The 23,295-nt window shown below is 48.9% G+C and overlaps 1 protein-coding gene across 7 annotated transcripts in view; it reads left to right on the forward strand.

The window, feature by feature from the left end:
• Window positions 1-23,295, forward strand: part of COL27A1 (collagen type XXVII alpha 1 chain) — a 141,654-nt gene that overhangs the window by 92,357 nt on the left and 26,002 nt on the right. For all 7 annotated transcript variants that reach the window (XR_014958809.1, XR_014958810.1, XM_085594041.1 and 4 more), the window contains 10 exons: window positions 277-330; window positions 7,626-7,679; window positions 8,038-8,082; window positions 8,200-8,244; window positions 8,458-8,511; window positions 9,225-9,278; window positions 11,478-11,531; window positions 13,087-13,140; window positions 13,810-13,863; window positions 15,733-15,840. Coding sequence is in view for 5 of the 7 variants with exons in the window: in XM_085594041.1 (XP_085450167.1) it covers window positions 277-330; window positions 7,626-7,679; window positions 8,038-8,082; window positions 8,200-8,244; window positions 8,458-8,511; window positions 9,225-9,278; window positions 11,478-11,531; window positions 13,087-13,140; window positions 13,810-13,863; window positions 15,733-15,840 (576 nt within the window). In the remaining 2 variants the exon portion in view is untranslated. The remainder of the gene's footprint in view (window positions 1-276; window positions 331-7,625; window positions 7,680-8,037; window positions 8,083-8,199; window positions 8,245-8,457; window positions 8,512-9,224; window positions 9,279-11,477; window positions 11,532-13,086; window positions 13,141-13,809; window positions 13,864-15,732; window positions 15,841-23,295) is intronic.

A 23,295-nucleotide genomic window follows, 5' to 3' on the forward strand; every position in this document is an offset into this window, starting at 1 on the left:
CAGATAACAGCCTGCAGGTCATTAAGCATGCAAACCTCAGCCAGGATCTTTGGCCTAAATGTTCACAATCCAAAGACAATCCATGACTTAGAAAAAAAAAAAAAAAAAAAAAAGGCAATTTCTAGACAAGTAAAACTGGCAATGTTTTTAGCAAGTGTTTAATGAACCAATCTGCTAGTCAAGGGTCTGCATCTGAGGCCCCTGCAGATCACATAGGAATGTAGGGTGTTACCAAAGCTGCTGCCTTCCTCATTTTGTGTCCTTTTTCCCTTGCAGGGTCCAGCAGGAGCCCGTGGTGCTCCAGGGATCCGAGGCACGAAAGGCCGCAGGGTAAGCACTGTCCATGAGCTTCCATCCCTCTCCTCTTCCAGGCGTGGGAAAAATAATCTGCTGGTTTGGTCTGGGGTGTGAAAATGAGCAGAAGTTGGGCAGCACCTCCACAGACACGTTTCTGCTGCACACAAAGGCTGTATGGTCCTTGGAACAAATCTTACCAGGGAAGTGAATGCAAAGGATGTGCAAGGGCAGAGGCGTGCCCACATAGAGGTTATCATGGAAATGGTCCAGCCTGTCTTTTCCAACTACCTGCCATGTCAAAACACAGTTTATGGATGCTTCTGGTGAGGATGATGAAGATTTAGCTGTCTGAAACTGTGGGAAAGGGTGCAGGTAGAAAACCAGAAAAGGTGCCTTTGTTGCTGTGGGAGAAAAAGTAGCTGAGATATGAAGTGTTGTGATACGATCAGAGACAGATGAAGGAGGAAATGATATGTCATGACATAGAATTAAGAGACAGGGCAGACAGAAATAGAGGTGGGCTGTTCTACCCACCTGCTCCCCTCCAGTCCCACAGGACTGACACCTCCCAGCAGCGCTCCACAGGCATGTGAGGAAGGTGTGCTTTGCATGGCCAGTAGATCAAATTATAAACATGCCCTGTGCCTTTCTAAGGACTTTTCCAGCCCTGATTTGATGTGTACATACCTCAACAGTACCACCCTGTGAGCACAGGTGACTGCTCACCCTGCCTGGAGAGAGCAGCCCCAGCCTCGTGCTGGGTGCCCCTGCCTGGCACCACTGACAGTGCTGTGAGTTCACCTTGCCCTCAGAAAAGAGCTCACAGGCACTCAGAGCCAGCTCTTGTGTGGCTCTCCCCGCTCTGTTTGGGTGACAGCTGACAGGACAATGACCTCCAGACCTGCCAAAGCTGCTTGTTTTCCTGCCTGTGACATCGAGCCCCTGTCCCACTGAGCTCTTCAGTCTTTCTTCTCCAGCAGGATATTTACTGCAGGAGCATCCCTGCTTTGGATTGTTTTTCCTTGTCCAGCTGCTTTACAAAGTATTAATAACGAGCACGCATGAGTTCTGCTGAAGGTCCCAACAACAACATATTTTGCATTTCTCCCTCCATAATCTGTTTCCATGTTTCATTTTCAAAGACATACACTGGAGTAAACTATACATTTTACCTACTCCCACTCTCTGCTTCTCCTGCAACTTCTGCTTGGGGGATTCAGGACAGCCAACAATTTTGTGTTTCCCTATGCCAGAGTGAATGCTTGCTTCAAATAGCAAAAGAAAATAGAATAACCAACTAGGAAGCTTTATAACCACGGAGTTATGTACCCTGGAACTGCTCTAAACTTTAAAATCACATCTAGAAGGATGCCAGTAACATCCAAGTCTGGCAGATGTTTATCAGGGTTCATGTTTTAACTTGTGACTGGGAAAAAGCTCCCATTCCTCTGTGCTCCTTGGTGGAAAGGCCCATGGAGTTCACTCCCAGGTCCACTTGCAAAGGGGCTCCTGGGGAATGTGGTTCCTCTGTGCTGCCCAGCAGGCATTAGCTGGGCTGTCTGGGACATACATGATCATGCTGGATGAGAAACTGGAGGTGCTCCTTCATGGCAGCTCTGAATGGATGATGGAAAACATCCCAAGGTAAAACTGCAGCACAGGGCTGAAGAGGAAACACCTTCTAATGGATTCAGACTGCGAGTGTGAGGGCTCTTGGAGAGGTGGAGCCTCTCAGGGGATCAGGTGCTTTTGCCAGTGCCTTTAATGTTTGCAGTGACAGAGAAGGAGTCCTGGAACTGCCTCCTGCCAGCTGCCAGCCAGGGATCCTTCCCCATCCCTGCCACTGAGCTCCTCCTTTCAGCAGGAGCACACAGGCAGCTGAAGTGCCTGGCTCTTGGGCTGTCCAAGATTTCCTCACATAAACCTTCTTCAGCTTCTTACATCCCTACTGGCCTCAAGGCCTCAGTCCAGAAGGAGAGCTGGATTCAGCTCCCAAAAAAGGAGTTGCCTGGGACATCAGGGATTTGCCCTTGGCTGTAGCTGGATCCAGAGAGAGGGTGACAAACCCTCCAGAGAAATCCTGTGGAACATCAGCACTGTCCATCTTCAGAATGACATATCACACAGGAGAGACCTTCATCTTCATGGCCTGGCTTTGCATTTCTTCTCCAGATGTTCAGTCCAGCAGGTCCTGTGCCAGTCACTCCCTCTGGACATGCCTCCACAGAGAGAGCCAGACTTCAAAGTGCATCCCTGCCCTGCAAACCAGGAATGCAGCAGGGGTGCATGCCAGCCCTGCAAACCAGGAATGCAGCAGTGGCTGTGTCCTGACAGGCTGCAGTGCCTGCAAGAGGTCACCTGAGGATGTGCAGAGCATTGAGGCAGGAAGGAGGCAGTCCCTGGGGAAAAGGGAGCATTAAGGAATTGGTTTTGCCCTAAGGACATCAGTAATGGGTAAAACTCTGCCTCAAGCTCTACCTGCAAGGACTGACCCTCTGGGTCTGCTGCAGATGCTCCTGCTCTCAGCTCCCATTGCTGGGCTGTGCTGTAGTGGAGATCTGGTGTTGTTTGAGCACTGCAGTGATTTCATCCGTGCAGAATTTGTGAGGCAGAGAGCTGCACTTTCTGAGATCCCAGGAGGAAGGACAAACCTGGGCTTTGCAGTGAAATTCTACAGATTTCAGTGGATATGATGGAGGGAAGTCAGTATTGTAAGAACCAGCAGATCTCCTGCCTGGAGGATTTCTGGTTCAAATCTCTCTCATTCACATTTTCCTTCTATTTATACTCTCAGAAGATATTCCAGGCACACAGTATCCTATGTTTGCTTACTTGCTCCTGTGATTCCAGCTCTTGCTTTACTCAGGATAGGGAAATGATCCCCCAACTGTAATTTCAGACATTACCCTCTGTCTATCCTAGCTTACAGAAGGGATGTAATTCAATTCAGAGTGGAAACATGAATGCAGCCCCTGCCAGATGTTTGTGGACTCCATGAGCTCTGTTTGTGGATGCTTCATTAAAGTTATTCTGCTTTTGAAGGAAACGTAAATAGCAAATATGGTTTTGATTGTAAAGAACAATGGACTTTTTGAGGTCTGCATTTATGTTGTGATAGCTTTTATAGTGACAAGATATGTATGTTTTAAAAAGAAAAGCTTTTTAAAAATTCTAACCTTCTTTTTAGTCATGACAGAGCTATTGTCCCTTCACAAGTCTTTGTTTATTCCACCAAACTGATACGAAACAATTTTCCTCAAATGTTATTTCCTTTCTAGTCTTCCCTAAGGAGAAGAAACTTGGATATGTGAGTCCAGGCTCATTTCCCTTCATCTGCACTCAGTGTAGTACTTGGATATGTGCTTAACATCCAGCTAGTGACAGATATGTACATGCTTAAACCTAATTATTTAACCAAATCAAGGTTTAAATTTGGAGGCAGTTGGTCCAGCAAGCCCCTCACCCTATGTCACTTAAATCCTAAAGCACATTTCTGCTAATCAGCTCCTCACAGCAGGAAAACGTGTGATCTCCTAAGGATGATATCTTCAAAAAGACTGGGAGTCTCTGTGAAAAGCTGAATATCAACCAGAGCCATGATTTTGTAACTCACATTTTAAAGCTGCACCTGAAATCCTGCTGTAAAGTGCCTTACCTTGCCCTATTCTCCTGGCCAAGGTGCCTGACAATATTTCTAGAATTTTATCCTCTCACTGCTGGGTTCTGGCTCAGGTGATACAGAGGAGATTTTCAAATCCCAAAGCACATTTCTCTTTTCCTCTGTGCCATTCACTCATCCAGCTCCTGCATCAGCTGCTGCCCAGGTGAAGCCTGCAAATCCAAGATAAGGGGAGCACACCTGCATCCAGGCCCTTTGCTGCTCCATGCCAGAGGGAAGGAATTGCTGCCTCTGCCACATGGACCCAATGATTTCCAGCATCACCAACTGCAGGAATTTATAAATGCCAGGGATTGTAAAGCCTGAAAATATTTGCCTTTCCAAACCATGTTGTTCATGGAGAAGTGGAGGGTATTGTTCTGCTTCCAAGGATCTTTCTAGTTGACTGAGAAAGCCTCAGAAGTGTTTGAGAAAAAGCTCGTTCCAGATTTATGGCCAGAGATGTCTCCCTTTGGCTTCGCTCAAGGCATCTGCTTGCTTTTTTGTTCAGCCAGGCTGTGATAGCAAAATATCAATATTTGGATAACTGGGTAAGGAAGGAGCTTTGGCTTTTTGGAAAGGAGCTACTGACTGCTCCTTCATGCTGCTGTTCAGAGGCTGGTCACTGTGTCTGTCTGAGCTCTGAGTAGGTGTTTAACAGCACTGCTTTGCAGAAACACCTGCAGTACATAGTTCTGCAGGAGCATGTCTGCTTTAGCAGCAGGATATCCCTATTGCCTCACCTGGACTGGCAAAGCCTGGAGCTGGGTTCCCCTGCCTTTGTGGTAAGCCCTTGTTTATTCTGGGGTTTCTGACAGTGCTGCTTGGTGTTGCTCAGCACAGGAAATGCTGTCCTGGCCTCACTGAGGGTCCAAGGGGAGCCCAGGGGCTGTGCTCAGCCCTGCTTGCAAGGCCAAGCTGCCAGGTCTGCAGGGGGAAGGCACCTTGAGGTCCTTTGAGGAGCCTTGAGGCTCTTGGCTTTGAGATGCTCCCTGGAGAGCTGCCAGGTCCTCACTCACTCATCTCTAATCAGCGTTGTCAGTAAAAGAGAGATTTAAAAATTTAACTAATTGACTAAATGTAGGTTTTCCTGTCAGGGTGGATTAGGGGAAGCCTTTATGCCAGGTTTCAGCCCAGGAGGCTGAAGAAGATGAAGCTTGCCACATGCATTTGAGAATAGAGTCACTGTCTCCTTCTTCAGGTCAGATGCCAATGAGATGTGCTGTGATGGGATCAGGCAGGTGACTCCTGTGAAGTGAGACTGCCCTGGCAGATCCTGCCATGAGGGTGACAGGGCTCTGCTGGAAGAGATGAGGATGCTGTAAACACTTCCCCAGCCAGCCAGCCAGCCCTGATGAGAGCCACAGGCATCACTGAAGGGCACCAAACAGCCTCCACGTGGCTCAGAGCAGCCCCTGCACTGGCAAAGGAGCTGGACAGGGCAGGACAGGCTACAGAAGGTGGGTCTGGAGAGGCCAGACTCATTCCAGTTTCCTTCCCAACTCTAACCCAGATCATCACTGTAACTTCCATGTCCCTCTTGCTTCTGATCCCTGTTCCTTCTTTGAGCCTAAGCTAAGGAATCCTTGCCCTCTGCACATCCTTCCCCTGCTTCACTAGCAGGTCACCACATCATCTCAGACAGTAAAGATGTAATTGTACAGAATATCCAAGTGACTGCTCAAAGAAAAGGGGAACAGTTTGTTTTCCAGGGAGGATGGTTTGGTTGTTGAGGATGCTTTCCCAGAGTGCCAACATCATAGCCATGCTGACACCTCCCTTCCCAGGGCAGTTCTGGGTGTCCCAGTCACCCCAGGCAGCCTCCAAGGTGCCTCCAGGCCCTGCTCTTCCCCCACCCCAAGTAACACAGGGCTGTCTGACTCCAGCTGTCAGTAGCCCTGCTTTTAAGCAACCTTCTGGTCTTTGTCATTGTGCTTTGAGGTTTATAGGGACATGGATTCATGAAACTCTGGTCATTACTGCTCTCTGATCTAGGGGCCAGCATGAGCCACAGCACTTGGGGTGTTGGGCTGGTGAGAGGTGCTGAGACATTTGTGCAGCACAGCCCCAGCTGTGAAACCCCCCTTTGGTTGTGGGGATCCCATCTGGGGCACAGCCCCTCTGTCTGTCTGTCTGTCTGTCCTGGAGGCCAGGCTGAGCATTCTTCAGAGCTGTGCCATACTGGCAGTGCAATACAGGCTCTTGGTTATTCAGTCTGCTCCTCTGAGCAGCACAGGGCTTTGCCAAGCTCAGTAGGAGTTTTTGCATTATTTTATATTGACAATGTTTGTCTGCTGTAATAATTTGGCTGGGGTTCCTATACATTTCTGCTGTACACTGCTTTTCTTTGTGAGTCTCTCTCTTTGCCTGTCATCCTGGAGTTGCTTTTCTAACACACTGGCTCCCTAGCCCTGTTATTACTTTTGGCACTGGCCTTGCATCCCGATTAAGCACATTGGCTCCTGTTTTCCCTTTCTGCATTGGCCAGCTCTCAGAATTCCTCTTCCCACTACGTTCTAGCACCGCTCTGTGTTTTTATTTATTATTTATATTGCAGTAGTGCCTAAGAGTCCTAACTGAGCTCATGAACTGATTACAAACATGATGTCTGTTAATAGAGTCTTTTCATATGCCCTTTTTTAACCCTTTTCCTTCACTGTGGCTCTTTATCCTCTGTCTGTGTGACACAGTGGTCTCTGGGGGTCACATGGTGCAGAAGGTTGTGTGTTCAGCTTCCCTTGAAAGATGGAAGGTCTTTAAAGTCTCTCTCAATCCAAAGCTTTTTCCTGTGATTCTCTGATCATATCCTTACCCTCTTCCCAGGGCTCTCCTCACTTGGAATCCTCTAAAAGAACACGGTTGCCCCTTGCTCAGTGATGCCCCAGCTGTACCATGAACTATTTTTAGCTACTCACACCAGCTCATTTGCAGCAGGCTGTGTGTCCCACACACCTCCCGAGGCTCCTGTGCCCACCTCACACTCACACACCCAGGAGCAGATGCCAGGCATTGCACCAGACCCTCCCCACCTCCAAATGCACAAGCATCTGCCTATTCCTTAACAGCAGCCAGATCTTTAAATATCACTCAGCTGTAGCTGAGGGCTTGGAGTTCAGCTGCCAGCAAATGCTCTTTTCTCTTTGGGAGGAATTTGGGGCCCAAGACAATGTGAAGGTACTGTACAGTGGGGGTTGTGCACCTCTATACCACCACTGTGACCATGTGACAGTATGGCATGGTGAGGGTTAAGGTCAAAGGTGTTGGAAAAGCAAGGTTTCTAGGTAGGAAAAGGTTTGCTGTCAATAAGGCTGGAACTGCAAGTTTGTCTGTGCATTGCAAAACTGTAGTCATGTAACCATTGTCTGAAAATAAGGCTTATTCCTGGCCTGCTTTTCTCCCCTGGCTTGGGTTAGTGGTTGGTAGCTGGTTTAACAGGAATAAAAAGTGCTGTGTGCTGGTAACGGTGAGAAATGAAGCAACAAAACACAGAAAGAATCTTTTTAGTCCTGGGCTCTGAGCTGCTGTGCTCAACCCAAGCAGGTATAAGTTGGCTAAGCCAGGATTGATCTCATGGGCTGTCCTGGTGGCCAAGGCTAAAGTGACAGCTGGATTTTCCAGTGAGCCATATCCTCTGAGTTCTTATTTCTGCCTCTCTTTCGCCTCCTTCTAGGGTGCCAGAGGGCCTGATGGACCCGTAGGCGAGCCAGGGGCGCGAGGTGCCAAGGTGAGTGCCAAGGCTGCTCTCAGCTGTGCTGTGAAATGCTCTGGGAAGGATCAAGGTCACATCCTCCCCCAGGAACAGGGATGTTCAATTGCTCCATGAGGATCAACCAGCAGGGATGAGTCTGTCTTGCAACCAGAGTAAAATCTATCCAGCATCGGTATGAGGGCCCTTGCCCACACTCCCAGCTGGTTGGGGTGTTCCTTGGGGCACAATCCCAGACATTTGGCCTCTCAAAAGCTACAGGGAACTGGAAGGGAAATTTGATGCACAAAAATGTAAGAGCAGATGGGCTGGGGCAGAAGAGCATCACCACAACTGGTGCTCCTGCTGGATGTGTCTTTGTCTTTTTGTTTTGCAGGGCCGACCAGGAGAGCCAGGCAGGGTGGGCCCAGATGGGCTGCAGGTATGTCCCCTGTGAGAGCCAGAGCTGCCAGCCCTGGGGACACCCACATGTCCTCAGAGCACCACAGGTGTGTCAGCACATCCCCAGCTGATAATTGCTGTAACTGTGTGTTCACAGGGCAAGATGGGGGAGACTGGGGCGACTGGAGCACGTGGCTTCCCAGTAAGTGTACATCCCTTCTACTTCCTTGCATAACCTGAAGTCCTTAAGTTTTGAGTCCTGACCCAGGAGGAAGAATCTGGACCCTATCTCACACTTGCAGGGCCACCTCTCCCCTCCTGTCACTGGAGCACTTTTGAGGTGCACATTTCTGCCAGGAGACATGAAGGATTGCTGCTGGGTTGGAGCTGACCCTGGTGTTTTTAATTTTTCTAGGGTATCCAAGGACCTTCTGGACCTCCAGGAGCAAAAGGGGCTCCAGGCGACCCGGCAAGTGTCTTACCACTCTCTCCATCTATCTTTCCTTGCACACAGACTCTTCATTTCTTTGTCTGTCTCTTCCCCACCACTTATCCCTTTCCCAGCTTCTCTGTCCTTGCCAATTCCAGCGTGGTCAGAGATGTGAAAGACTTGGCTAGAGTCCTAGGAGCCATAAGGAAAGACAAGGTCAGAGCCCTGGAAAGCAAAAGGGAGCCATGGATCTACCAGGGAGAGTGTAGGATACAGCCTGGGGTGGTTTTTGGAAGGGAAGGTAGGAAAGAAGGGCAAGGTTGGGTCTGGGACGGGGTCAGATGTAACAGGAGGAGTTGAGTGTAGGTGGAGTGGAAGCAGGAGCAGGAGGGAGGCTGATGGTGTCAGAACTGAGCCCACAGTTCTGGGGGAGTCACTGGGGAAAGAGACCTCAAGGAGGGCCAGCAGTGCTGGACTGTGAAGGGAGGGAGTAAGCCAGACACTTTCAGATTAGCCACTGCAGTTGTTTCAGATGGGAGCCAGGAAGGTGAAGGGTCTTCTGAGCTCTTTGCTCTGTTAAGGTGCTTCAGCACACCCACTGCTGGCCTCTCCATCCCACTAGCCAAATCTTGCACAGTGAGAACTCCTCTGAGATGTGGGAGAACTGGTGTCATCTTACAGACCATGGAAGTGATGGCCCTTCAGAAATTAAAACAGTTGTGTGAAAAGTGTCTTGTGTCTCTATTTTGCAGGGTCCCCAAGGACCACAGGGGCCACCCGGGCCTTTGGGAGAAATGGGGCTTAAGGTAGGTCTGACCTTTGTTGCTGTTTGTTTTCCCCTTCCATCAGGAGTGCAGGACTGAGGGAGGAGTAAACGTGCAGGGGAGCATCCCTCCACACCTTGCAGTGTGGAATAAGCAGGAAGGATTTCCCTTAAGTCTGACAGTCAGCTTCCAAAACAAACAGTGAAAATCAGAAATTTGAGCACCCTTTTCATCACAGGCCACAGACACCCAGCTGGTGGAAATGCAGACCCATCTTCTCAACAGAAGATACATTTCAAAGGTGACCATGGCAGGGACCAACTTTTTGCACCAAGGTGCAGAGTCAGGGAGCCAATACAAGCACAATTCAGACTGAGTGCCAGTCTTTGCCTCTCCCTGGTGCTGTTGCTGACACACACAGGTTTGCCAGCCCACTCAGATGGCCAAGACAGCCCCAGCAGAGGCCAAGACAGCCAGTGCAGGAAGCTCAGAGACGCCTTTGCTGCTGACAGTGCTGATGGGCTGTGGTTGCCATGAAGCAGCGACACAAACACACCAAAACCAACCAGCAGCTGCCAAACACTGCCCCAATGGAGTGCAGGGGATGCCTCCATGGTTTCCCCCAACTCCCCTGCACTTTTGGCTTTATTTCACTCTCCTTAAAATAATATAGTCTTGGCTCTTTCTATCACATGTGCCAGTGCCCCTTGCACAGCTCCTTTCTGTAGGTCCTGAGCTGTAACACAGACGTGAAGGTGGCTTTGAATGCAGTCTATGCAAAGTGTGTGAGTCATGAAAGTTTCCATTCTCATGGCTGCTGGACTGGATGGAGTGAGCTCTCAGCATGGTAAACCACACTGGGGAGCTGGAAATCTGCTACTGAGCCACTCTGGATGCTGCCAACCAAGAAAGTACAGACCTTCATTCAAATCTGTAACTCTTCCAGGAGCCTTTCTCTGCACTGGCACCTCTGGAGAAACCAAAGCAGGATTTTTGCTTTCATTGGAGCTTGAATTTTCTCATTGCGTGACATGCCCGTTTGTTCACAAACCCAACACACACCCTGCTCCCTCCTCTGCTTGAATCCATTTCAGCAAGCCAGGAACTGGCTTTATTCCCTGGGTAGCTCCCTTGACTATGTGCTCTTTTTTCCTTTATTCCCAACTGTAAAGAGAAGGGAGATTGTTGTCTGGAATGCAAATATCATAAGTAAATAAACCACTCAAATCCTTTAAAGAGAAGCTTTACTGTCCCATCTTTGGGCTTGTCTTACAGACTTTCATTCCCCACGCTTCTCAGAGGTAGGAGCAAATGTACAGAGAGGAAAGCTCCCAATAGATCTTGGTACTAAAGATAGTGAATGACTGTGAGCCCACTATCAGGGGGTCAGATATTCCTATCTCTTCCCAGGTCAAGCACTCATTTTTGGCTCTTTCAGGGATGCCAAACCCCTCTACCAGAGTCTGTGCTCACATGAGAGTGAGAAACTTTCCCTCACCCAGTCCAGCCTGGGCTGTGGATTTCTGGTCTGAGCCCAGGCATTGGCCTTTGGATATTTGCTGGCCCTGGGCAGCTGGCTGATGGATGTCAAGGGTAATCTGGCCAAAATTTATTATGGAGGGCTCAGTGTCACCTTGCAGCCCTCAGCTCCCTTTAGCTGGCAGCACAATCATGCCCCTGCCTCTTTGGAACTGGGGGCAAAGGCTCAGCTGGAAGATGTGGGGCAGCTAGCCCCTCATCAGAAGGAGCCTGTTGGTGCAGAGGATGTGCTCACACCAGTGGGAATGGAGATGTGGGGCTGCAGGGAGCAAGAGCAAGAGCAGAGCCAAACATTTCTTTTACCCACTGTACCAGCCCAGCCTGCTGGACCTTTGCAAAGAGCTTCCAAGCCTCATTTTGAGCCTTTTCCCTTCCATCCCAGCTGGTTCCAGTGCTGCTCCCTGGTGGGGTTACTAGCCTTAGAAAGCAGAGGGATTGGAGGGAGCAGAGAAAGGTGCTTGGCAGAGGAGGCTGGGGAGAGGGGAGGTGTGAGAGCTGAACAGAGCCCTCCCAGAACCCAGGCACGAGGAACCTCTTTGATGCTGTGGACCCCGAGCCAGCTCCAGGGAGGTAATTGCATTGCAACCAGGGCTTGGCTGTCCCAGGAGAGCTCTGCTAAAGGAGTTATGTCTTTGATCTTGCCTTCTGCTTTGTTACAATGGATTTTTTCATTATCTTGTTTTGTTTTTTTTTTTTTCCCAGGGACCGCCAGGCTCAATGGGACAACCTGGTCCTGCAGGTGAACCTGGCATGAAGGTAAGAAAAACCCTGAGTGCAATTTCTCTGTCACACTGGGGTGCTAAATGGCAACTTGTGCTCCTGAAGGACTGAGTGACATTGCAGGTTTATCCTCCAGCAGCCAAAGCAGATAGTGCATTCAATAAAAGATAAAGCTTAAAAAACATAAAACTGGGTTAATTTTAGCCATTTCTACAAATTCCTGAGCCCCATCCTGAGGGAGAGGCTGTCAGTGCTGGGGAGAAGCCCCACCCCAGGGATCTTGTGCCTCAAGAGCTGTGAAGGGCCTTGCAAATGAAGCTCAACTCTTTGCAGATCCAAAATCTCAATGGAGAGAGGAATCCTTGAGACTCAGAGATCCAGGCAGCTTCTAATTCAAAACCAGAAGAATCTTAGGAAGGTCTCAGACTTAAAAATACCCTCAGACAAGGTCCTGCCACAGTTTCCAAGGCTCAGCTCTCTGGGGACTGAACTCCTCTGATGGTTAAGGGGGAAGGGTGCCCTGCTGCAGACCATGAATGCACCTTCTTGTCCACATAAAAGCCATTTCTTTGTTTGAATAAAATCCCAATGCTGGGCAGCTCAGAGGGGGTTTTATTTAATCCTAACCCACTTGGTCTGAACATTTGCTCTTGTGAGCAGAGCTTTTGAACAAACTCTACATGGGGATTAAATGCAATTTCCTCTGTGCTGCTCTTCACTCCCAACCCCCACCCCATCCTTTGCCATGTTTTCCTTGGCAAATCTTCTGACACTTCACTGGAGCTACCGTGTCTTTGGCATCCTGATACTGCAGGAGTGTTTCAGCTCCAGCGCTCCTGGCTGGCCCTCCTTGGAGCAGGACATGATGATTTGCACAGACACCCTTTGACCTGCTGGCCTGGGAAGTTGTGAAGTGAGAGTCCTGTCCTGCTCCTTCTCCAAGCTGGAAGGAGCTGGACCAAGACTGGTCTGTGCAGAGCAGTTTGCTGTGGGATGAGGTTTATGGATATCTCAAACCTTTTTCCCTTGAATGCTCTGCAATTCCTGAACTCTCTTCCATGCAGAGCAGATTGCTTGGATGGGCACCAGTGGGAGAAAGACAGAGCAGATGCCCCATGGCCATCCTACCCCCAGTGCCCCATTGGCAAGGTTCATTTTTTTGCCAGCTCCTTCTGTTCACTCATTTAACAGCTATCAAAGATTCAAGTTCTTCTGGAACTGGGTCTAAAAGAGCTGTTGGACTTTTTTGTCCCTCACTCCGGCCTGGTCTGCCACCACACCACATTGCACCCACCCTGCTGCTTGTCTGTGAAGAGCCATGCCAGAGAAAGCCTTCTGGATCTGCAGCTTCAGGCAGCTCAGAGCCTCTGTGACCCCTGTCCTGTCCATCTTTGCAGCAGAGCCTGTGAGATGTGTCCTTCTCTGCTGCCCCTATGCTGGACCTTTGAACCCCCTTTGAAAACTCAGCTGAAGGTGTTTGTGTGCAAGAAGGAAAGAAACGGGCAAAATTAGGAGTGCAATGGGAAGAACTTCACGCTCCCTCACTGTCAGTAAACAGCTTGTCTCCCTGTGTGTGCTCCCTTCCTTTTAGGGTGATCCTGGCCAGCTGGGAATCCCTGGAGAGCAAGGTCTCGTTGGACAAAGAGTGAGTATGGCCACCTTCTGCTGGGGCTTCTGTGCCTCCTCAGTTCCCCAGAGGTTCTGTCCTTGCTGTCCCACAGCCTGGGCAGGCTGACCCTGTTCTCTGCATCTGTTCCCTCTGCGGGTGCTGAAGCACCTTCCCCACAGAGCCCCTCAGCTCACGGGTCTCTCCGAGCCCTCAGCGTGACACCGAGTGTGAAAGGGGCAGTGTGGGAGCCGTGGTGGGAACAGACCCCTCCTGTCTGCAGCGCCCGGGCAGAAGGCAGCTCCAGGCAGGGAAACACTGGGCACCCTGTGCGGGCATGGCAGGGGGATGAATGCATGGATTGAGGCTGGCAGGGGCTGTGTCCCTTCCCAGGACTGAGGTCAGTTGTTGCAGCAGGATGAGGAAGGCCCAGCTTAAATGAATTCAGACTGAGCTCCTTTTCCCACAGGGAAGGAGAGCTTCCCACAGGCCACAGCGGGTGGTGGAGGGGAAACTGTGGCTCAGAACGGAGCAAGAGGCTGAATTCCTGCTTTTGCTCCAGGAAGAGCTTGTTCAGCATTAGGGTATGAGATAGGCCATGTGTTAGAGTGCAGGGCTGGGCTCCCATCACTGCAGCCTGGCTGCTGCAGGAAGCTCAGGGAAAAGCACATTTAGGCACAGCCTTATGGGGTCTGCTTCTGTCCACAGGGAGAATCTGGGCTGGAAGGGGACACTGGACAGCTTGGGCCAGATGGGATCAAGGTAAGCCTCACTCCCATGGAGCTCCAGCTCTCACACACATCTCTGTGCACTCAGGTCCCTGTGATTCCCAGAGCCACGGTGAGGCTGGAGGGATTATCAGGTCCTCTGTGGAATAGACCTCTGCCCTGCATTCTCTAAGGGCTTTTTTCTGCAAGCACACATAACAAACCCCGCCTGTTTCACTCCTCTATCCACGTTTTTGGCATCTGATCAGATCTCCAAAAAGGTCAAGTTCTTCAAAATCTGGTTTCCAACAATTTGTCTGTTTTATTTGAGTCTTTGCAGATCAAATTTCCAACTAATCAGGAATTCCTGGGCCTGGCAAGGGAAATCAAGGACTGTCCATCACTCTCCCCTGCACCACTGACCAGAACAATGTTAGAGAGTAAAGAAACCAGATCCCCTTCCCTTGGCAGATCCCCAGGATCTCACTCAGGGTTTGCTCTGTCTCTCACTGCTGTGAGTTTGCTACCTTGCCTTTGGAACAGGGCTCTGATTCCTGTCCCTGCACAGCCAGCCTTTCCAAACAGGCCAACAATTTTGTTCCATGGAAAGAAAGAGAAGCCCATCCCACAACAATGCACTTTATTGCTTCTTTCTAGTTAAACTATTTGCCATGTGTCTCTACTTCTGCTTATCTCTGAATGTTGGACCAAAAATCTCTTCCTTAAGGACAATCAAGGCTTCTGTATTCTCTTGCTCTGCTGGCTGTGCCCAGGAGCTCTTGAACCAAACCAGCTCTTTCCACCCCAAATGTGTCTCTGGACACTTAAGCAGATGTGTCTGTGCTCTTTAACCAGATGAGAGCTTGTTGAGCTCTCCCAACACAGGTGCAAGAAGAAAATGGTTCAGTTCAAGGCTGCTTGGCTCCACATGTTGCTCTCAGTATAAAACTGGCCTTTATCATTTTCTCCATGTAATTTTGAGTGGTAGTACTGAATAATACAAAATATTTTCAATATTTTATTTATTTTGATAAAAGAAAAACAGCTATTAATTTACTTCTTACACTTCTATTATTGTATTTCTGATCTGCGTTCCAGTTAGTTGATCTTGCCAAATACTAAAATTGTATTATCTGTCAGATTTTTTTCATAAATTTCAATGACAGGTTTCACATGGAGAGCTTTAATTGGGTATTGGGAAAAATTTCTTCACTGAAAGGGTGGCCAGGCATTATAACAGGAAGTGGTGGAGTCACTATCCCTACAAGTGGCACTTGGGGACATGGTTTACTGGTGGGCTTGTCAGTGCTGGGTTGAAGTTTGGATTCATTCTTCTTAAACATCTTTTCCAACCCAAATGATTCTTTGATTCTGTGATTCTGTAATTGTAAGGGCAGTGATTTGACAGGATACCCACTGCTCAGGCTGCTAGATCCTTTACAGGGCACAGTGACACAGTTTCACAGAGTGTTTATTGGAGCCCTGGGCTGATTTCTGTTTGGCAGCAGGAGCTGAGCAGCTGCTCCAGACAAACCCGTCCTATAAAAAGTCTTTCAGCATCCCAAGCTCAGGGCTTCTGGATGAGGCAAGGGAGACTTTCAAATCTTGTCAGACTGCCTCATTCACATAGGAGGTTCAGGCCCTATTGCAGGAGAAGCAAAGGGGTTCAGGTTACTCTGTGTAATGGGGAATTCTTTCTCCATCAGCCAAGAGATTCTGAAGAAAAGAAATCTGGGTTTGCTCCTTTTTCTAAATGTCAAGTGTATTATGACTCATCCTCATTCATCCTTTTTCTTGCAGGCTCTCTTCCTCTCAGACTCCTGAAATACTAATTATGTGGTGGGGTTTTCCCTTGCAAGAGCTTTGTGCAGTGACCAACGTGTTGTGTGGATATGAAAACCTCCCACTCTCCTCTCTTCCACAGGGAGACAAAGGAGAGCAAGGCCCGGAAGGAGAGAAAGGAGAAAAAGGCAGTGAAGGACTGAAGGGAAAGGAAGGATCTCCTGGATATCCCGGCATCCCAGGTGTCCGAGTGAGTCTGTGAAACCAGCCCTTGGGGTTCCCTGTAGTGATGAGTTTGTGAACTCAGGCCACTGCTCAGGGCAGGAGCTCACCTGAGATGTAACTTGTCCTAAACGTTATGGTAAAGTGTGTTGTTTTCATGAAAAACTATGTCCAGGAGATGAGTTTGGTCTTTAGGATTCACACTTGAGAATGTGAATCTGATCCACCGGAGGCTTTGTGCCTCCTTCCCACACCTCTGTAACACCACATGGTGTTAGAGGGGGTGGCCCAGAAGATTGAGAGGAAGTTATTTTTCCCTGGTTGCCACAGCTGGCTTGGGCCTGGAGCTTGGAATTGGCCACCTTGTGCCTTCTCTGATAGTTACTTGCTTGCTTCTGGTCTTCCCTTCTAGGATTTCCCCCTTAAATATAGAAAACAACTAGAAGAAATCAGCAGGATATGACTCCTGAATCCTCAGTGAATATCCTGGGCATGTCTGGTTCATTGGAGGGCTGATCTTGGTGCTGTAGACAGAAAAAGTTTGATTCTGGCTCTGAGATGAGAGGAAGCAGGGCAGTGTCAGGTGGAAGTAGGCTTTGCCCAGTGCCCCAGTGGGCTGCTCTGCAAGTCAGGCCTTTCTGCTTGAAATGTGGAGTTTATCAGGTTGCTGACATGGTTTATTCATTGTGATTGTTGTCTTGGATCAGAGTTACCAGCAGTGAGGGCTTTGCAAGGCTCATTCAGCAGAGGGGTGGCCCAGCTCAGTGGGATGCACTGCTCCCCTGTGGCACGTGTCTTACCCCTCATGCAGCTGGGGAACACACCAGCTCCAGCCCCACACATCTGTGCAAAAGAAACAAGAAGCTCAAGTGTAAAGGCAGCTCTGAAATCCCAGCCTGGGCTGGGTGTGAAGCAGCAGGGCCAGCAGGTACTGCCGAGCCCTGGGTGGATGCTCCATGGTGAAACGTTTATTTTCCTCTTGATGGTGTTGTGGCTGGCTAAAAGGAGGGCAGGGAGAAGGGTGTGAGGGGATGGAAGCAGCAAAATAGATGGATTTATGTTATTTTTGGGCTGAGGTTGGGATTTGAGCACTGACTCAACTAGAAAGTGGAAACATTGGCTTAATACTTCAGTGCAACCCCATAAATGTGCAGAATAAGCCTATAGTCCTGCCCCAAATAAGGCCACCCTTGGCTATAGGCCCCTGGACCCAACAGGGAGCCCTTTCAGGACTGGGATCATAGCACAGGCAAGGGTGGTCCCCAACACTCCAGCTCCTTCCCAGCTGCAGGCTGGCATGGCTGGACAGTCGCCCTCCATGTGCTGTACTCCTGGCTGGTTCACGTGTTTATGTCGTGTATGTTTTGAGAACCAATAAAACTACTAAAATCATGCAAAAGCCATATTAAGTTATAAAGTATAAAATACAGATTCTCTCAGACTCTGTCCCCGCTGTTTGCCAGCATGTCCCTGGGAACATGATGCTGTTTTCTGTTTTATTTAAAAAAAAAAAAAAAGGAGTCAATAGAGCCAAAATTCCTGCTCATAATCACTCCATTTTGGTTTTTGGTTTTTGTTTTTGTTTTACTGCAGAGTGCTGTATTTCCATCTACTATTTTAATATACTTCTTTATATTTCCTTGTGCCTAAACTTAGGCAGACTTTCAGACCTGCACAGTCTCCAGATAGTGCTGCCTGCCCTGCCAGACACTGTTACCTAATACCCAGCCTGGTGTTCCTGTGCTCACTGAGGTCATTTAAATATGGAAGTCCTCCGACAGAAGCACAAATAATTTTCCTCTTCCCATTACTGAGAATTTCATTCTACATTCCCATGGAGAGTAGAAATATCAGTGGGATCTTCCTTAGATTTCTGTCAAGACAAGGTTTACAGCTCAGATAGAGATAACTGCAAGCCCCTCCTTTCCAGTTGAGGGTTAGAAGCTGGAATATCCAGCCAAGCCAGCCTCTGGAGGACACACTGCAAAAGCCACCACAGGCACAGCCCACCACAAACTGCACAATGCTCGAAGTCTTTAAGGCTACTGGACTAAGAGAACAAAAATCTTGTCATGGGGAAGTCGTGAAGGTTGTTCACCCAAGGGCAGATACCAAGGTGACAAACACCTGTGCAGGATTTGTATGGTGACATGAAAATTGTCTGGGGAAGGTGTTGGAGGTGCTTGGATTGCAGGGAGAGGGAGCACGTTGGGTTTGGGTGCTGCAGATACTGAGTGACTCCACACCACCCTGTTGTGAATGGTTTTAACACTTCTGATGTGACAGTGTTATGCTGTCCAATAATCAGTTTAGATGGTGTTAAGAACTTCATCTTTAGCTATCTCCATTTGGCCTCTCCTGGCATGACACCCCCAAGTCCTTACATCTGTGTATCACCACATTCCTGCCTGGATCCAGTTATGTTTTCCTGGGTTCTCCTCAGCTCCAGTATTTGTTGGGACATTCTGCTCAGCTGCAAAGGGGACAGGGAAGGTGTTGATGCTTCTGTGCCCTCAGTATGGGCAATGCACACACAAGGATCTGTGCAGTTACCTGTGCCAACAAGCTCTAGCTCCATTTGGGGGTGTGAAGCTCATCTTCTGCTTCTGGAAGAGGCTGGTGTTAGTCTGAGGAAGCTGATGCCCATCTGCAATTGTGGGCATAGACAAGGTTCTCCTAAACCTTGGCTTGTCCCCACGTTACTCCAGAGGGAGGACCCAAAGGGATATACCCTCCATGGACAGAAACAACCTCTGGAAAAACCCTTTTCATCACAAGGTTCTGCAGCCACACCATGTCTTGAAGGTTTGTCCTTAATGCCAAGGAAATGTTTAGTCTTAATCTTTATTTTGCTTATGTCTACAGGAATGTGACACTTCACTATCAAGTGTCCTTGTGACAGATGTAGGAAATGAGGTGCCAGACTGCTCTGAAAGGATCTGACTTCACTGCTGGTACATTTTCAGCCTGTTTTGTATATCCTGGCTGGAGCAGAGGCTGGTTGTGGCAGAGCAGGTATAGGAGCTGGGGAATTTGGCACGACCAGCTCACACCTAACGTGGCAACAGGACAGCATGAAGGGTGGTAGGAGATTAGAGGCTCTGCAGTCCTGGAGCTCCCTGGAGATGGCAGATGAAGGGATGTACCCCAGAGCAACTTTGAAAGCTGGAGGAAGCTGGGTCTGTGCTGCTCTCTTTGGTCCTGCAGAAGAGAGACACTCACCTGGTGATCAGTGCACAGGCACATCTGGCTTTCCTGAGCAAGGCTTCATTTTCCAGAGAGTCATCCTGATGCTGATAGCACATGACTGCCTGAGCACAACCAAACTTCCCTCTGTGCTCAGGAAACGTTTTTCAGAGATCTTTAGCTTTAACTAGGCTCAGCCATTTCTAGCATTAACATATCTGAAAACTGGTTTCCACTGTGGTTTTGAATCTTAAACAAAAAGCAGCAGGGAGGCCCCAGTCAAGTCTCCAGGGGTAGTTTGTACATGTTTCAACGCCAGTGGATTTCAGCAAACAAACCTGGCAGCTGAGATGGTCCATGAGCTTCACAGCTGTGGCTGGCAGGGCTTGAGGCAGCTGGAGCTGAGATAAATGAGTATCCTCTATCTTTTGGTCACTTTGTCCAAGTTCACACTGCTCCGCTCAGCCCCAGTTCCTGCTCAGTGGAGGAATGAGCCAGTTGTCCCTCTGGCCATAAGAGAGAAACCAGAGCACCAGTGCAAGATCCAACTGGAATTTCCAGAGATGTGCACCTTTCCTGAGCTGTTTGCCCATGTATTGTCTCCTCCCAGTGGTTTCTGTCTTCTAACAAAAACCCGTTGCCTTCACTTGATCTTGACTCTCTTGAACATGGCCATTTGCCCTCTGGTTTGAGCAACAAAAGGCTGAAAATCCCTTCCCCTTGCAGAGCACCAGGGACTGTTTGGGCATCTGCATTCAGAGAGACTGGCTGGAAATCCAAACTTTTTGTATGAGCAAGGCAGAATGAGGATATTCTCCTCACTATGTGGAGACACTGGAAAGTACAACAGCCTGGTGAACTCTGGCAAGCATCCATCAGCAGTGCAAGTGTCGTGGTGTGGTTTGCCAAAAGAAAAAGATAATTTATCTGCTCATCTGTAAGGCTGTGAGGGAATAGTGCCACAGAGCCTGAAACACCCAAAGAACATCCCTGGAGATTAACCTGCATTCACAAAGGATCTGACTGCCCATCAGAGCTCTTCATTCCATCAGAGGATGGTAAAAGCCAGAGGCTGAAGTCACTGCTGTGCCAAAAACAACCTGGTCACAGGCAAGTGGGCCCTGAGAGTAACCTCTTCCCCCAAAAAGTTCTTCCCTCTGCTGCTTCCCCTCTGCAGGGATAGAAAATGTGGCATTTCAGCCCTTCCCTGGGAGGATGACAGATCCAGCAGTGGCTGAGGAAGGCCCAGGCCAGTTGGAGGAGAGAGGTGATGCGTTTCCAGCTGCACTCTGTGGCTCTGCACTGTGGTTTGTGTAATGTGCTGGTTGCCATACATGGCAGACATCTGATAGCAAGAGGTTTGCAGTTCCAGGAAAGCAATTGGAGAGCCTGGAAGTGCTGAAATACAACATGCTCTGAAACAAGAAATTCCCTCATTGTTCAGCAAAACTGGGAGTCGAGTTCTTTCCACTTCAATTTTAACCTGAAATCCTATCTGCAGTGTCATTCGAGCCATGTCAGGACTCAGAAAGTTTTGAGCCAGACACTCCAATAGTCTGAGTTGCCATAAACAATTACATCAGAGAAGATCTTGCTGAATTTGCCGGCCCTGTTGTGGCATGCAGATGTGCACCATCAGCCCAGAAGAGCTTGAAGGGCTGTAAATCCTTTTGCTCTGGTGCAACGAGATCCAAAGTCCTTTCATTTGCTCTTCAGGAGGGTAGACTGAGAGAGCTGGGCTGGGCTGGAGAGCTGAGAAGGTTTTTTGAGGGTACTCACAAGACCAAGCCACTCTCCAGCCCAGTACAGAGCGTGGAGTGAACTCGTGGCTCTTGGCTCCGGTGCTCTGGTCGCTCCCCAGAGCAGCAGCAACCCCACACACAGCTCTGGATGATGTCCTGAAGATCCTTCCCATCACATTTTTGTCCCTCTCTCATCAATAGGCTACAATCCTGAAGTGGAAGGAGGACTTGCTGGCCAGGATGGACCTTCTGCTCTGAGCTGGCAGAGCTGCTCCTGTGATGCCAGGCTGCTCTCTGGGCTCTGCAGTGCCAGGGCAGAGCAGGAGCATCTCTTCATCTGACACATTGCTCTTGTAGAATATTGTCCAAACATTACTTACAGCAGAATTTGTCCCAGAGTGGTTTTTGCTCTTTGTTCTTTTCTGTTTCCTGCCACTGAAAACATGATTCAAAGGTTTTCTGCAACAAAGCGCCTCGCTCTGCTGTCACTGAATCCAGCCATTCTCTGCATACACATGAGCTCAGCCACAGCTGGCAGCACCACATCCATGGCATTCAGCTCCCTGAAAACACTGAGGTTGCTGAAGGACAATCCTGGAGTCACCACTGGTTTTAATCTCTGCTCTCCATGCAGAAATTTATGGGGTTTTTTTGATAATGTACCAACCTGTTGTTTCCTGGAAAAGCTGATTTTTGTGCCCTGGACCATGGGCTGTCTATGGAATAATTACTTGAATGAAATTTCTTAAAGTCCCCCAGCTAGAGAGTGTGGGGTCACCCTCTGACTGAGCAGAGGAAGGAATGGAGAACACCAGGCTTGGTGTGTCTGTGGTACTAGTGAGGTCCTCACACCCTTAATCTTAGGAAATGAGTAGTGTTATTCCAGATCCTGCCCTTGAATAATGTGTTAGGAGTAGACAGTAAAGTGGCTTGCCCAAGGTCATGCAGGAGGTCAGTTGGTGGCAGAGTAGGCCCAGGAGATCACAACAGGCCATACCCCTGTCCTACAGCCTGTCCTTTCTAGCAGCTGCTATATCAGGGGGCCAGTTCCTATGCTGGAGCCCATTTTCCAGGGCTGAAGGTGTTTGCACTTGGCCATGGTGTGTCCTTGAGTTACAGCCCTGGAGTAATTACTTAGTGCACATTACTTGTGCAGATCAACACCCAGGAAAGCCATAAGCAGGTATTTGTCCTGCATCAAAAACCAAAGGTGAATAAAGATGCTCAGAAGTGCAGTCAAATATGCTGAAAACCTCTGCTTTGAAGAGTTTGAGACCAAGAGTCAGGGCGATGCCTCTCTGTGGAGCTGCAGGCCTGGATCTCTCTGCTTCTCCTCCTAGACCCAACATGAGCATCCCTGGGCACCTCTGCCCACAGCTGCAATCAGCTTCTCCTCTTGCATTGATAATCTGGTGGCCCCTGGGCCAGCCTTTCCTGAACATCCTACTTAATGCAGAGGTACATGCTGGATTTTGTTGTTTGGGTGATATTATTATGTGGGGTTTTCCCCCACTTTTTTGCTATCCTGCTCTCTGTCACTCAGTCCACCAAATCCACTGACATCTTTGGAGTAGAGCAGGGCTGCCTGTGAGCCCTGTGCATCAGGAATCACAGAGCTTTCCCAATCCCAAGGGAATTGCTGCTTGCAGCAACTGAGGCTGCTCTCCAGCAGCTGAGGGGCTGTTTGGCCCTCGCAGGCTCTGCTGCTGGGGAAGGCAGGCTGATCCCAGCTGGTCTTCGTTTAGAGTTAATAGGAGTCAAAATGAGCCAGAATTTGAAATAAATCCCATTGACTTGGCACGGTTTCTTTCCTGACTCAGACGAAGGAGACACACTTTTGGGCAGTTGCTCCAAGATTCCCCTCCTTATTGCAAGAGAGAATTTCATTCCCCTCCTCTTCCACAACCCGAGGGCATCTGTGTCTTTCAAAAGGAAGATATTAACCCTTAGTGTCTGGGGGAGTGTCAGTCAGAGTTGTGCTGCCCAGGTGCTCTCTCTCTTCTTTTTTTTCCCATTGTCAGATTCCAATAGTAATTTTTTGGAGCATTTTGGTTTCATTGTGTATGGAAGCTTCACAGCTCAGTGCAGATGAGGCCTTGCACTTTTCCTACACTTCCCACTCATCCATCAAGCATTTTAGTGGCACCTTTGTCTCCGGTGCTTTCTTAGAGATGAAGAAGTAGAGGCAAAGAGAGTGGGGAAAAAAATAATCATCCCAGAAACAACAAATTAGTGGCAGTCAGAGCTATCACTGAACCAGAGCAGTTCAGAGAACACAGCACTGCTCTGTACATGATTCTTTGCTACCTTACACTGTGGCTGCTCAGAAAATGAAGTTAAATAGACCTCCTCCTCCACAAAACCAAAAGCAGCAAGTTCGAGACCAACAGCTGCGTGCAGATAAGAGTTTGCTCTTAAGCAGAGAGTTCAGGATACACAATTTTGGGTTGGATTCCCATTTTAAGCTGACGAGCTCAGCTGAAAGGAAAGTCACAGCGACTCTGGCTGTAGTCTTGCCATCCAAGACCTTTTTATAGGATTTCCCCAATTTGCTG

The sequence above is a fragment of the Lonchura striata genome, chromosome 17 (assembly GCF_050655825.1).
Source record: "Lonchura striata isolate lonStrDom1 chromosome 17, ASM5065582v1, whole genome shotgun sequence".
NCBI classification, from domain to species: domain Eukaryota; kingdom Metazoa; phylum Chordata; class Aves; order Passeriformes; family Estrildidae; genus Lonchura; species Lonchura striata.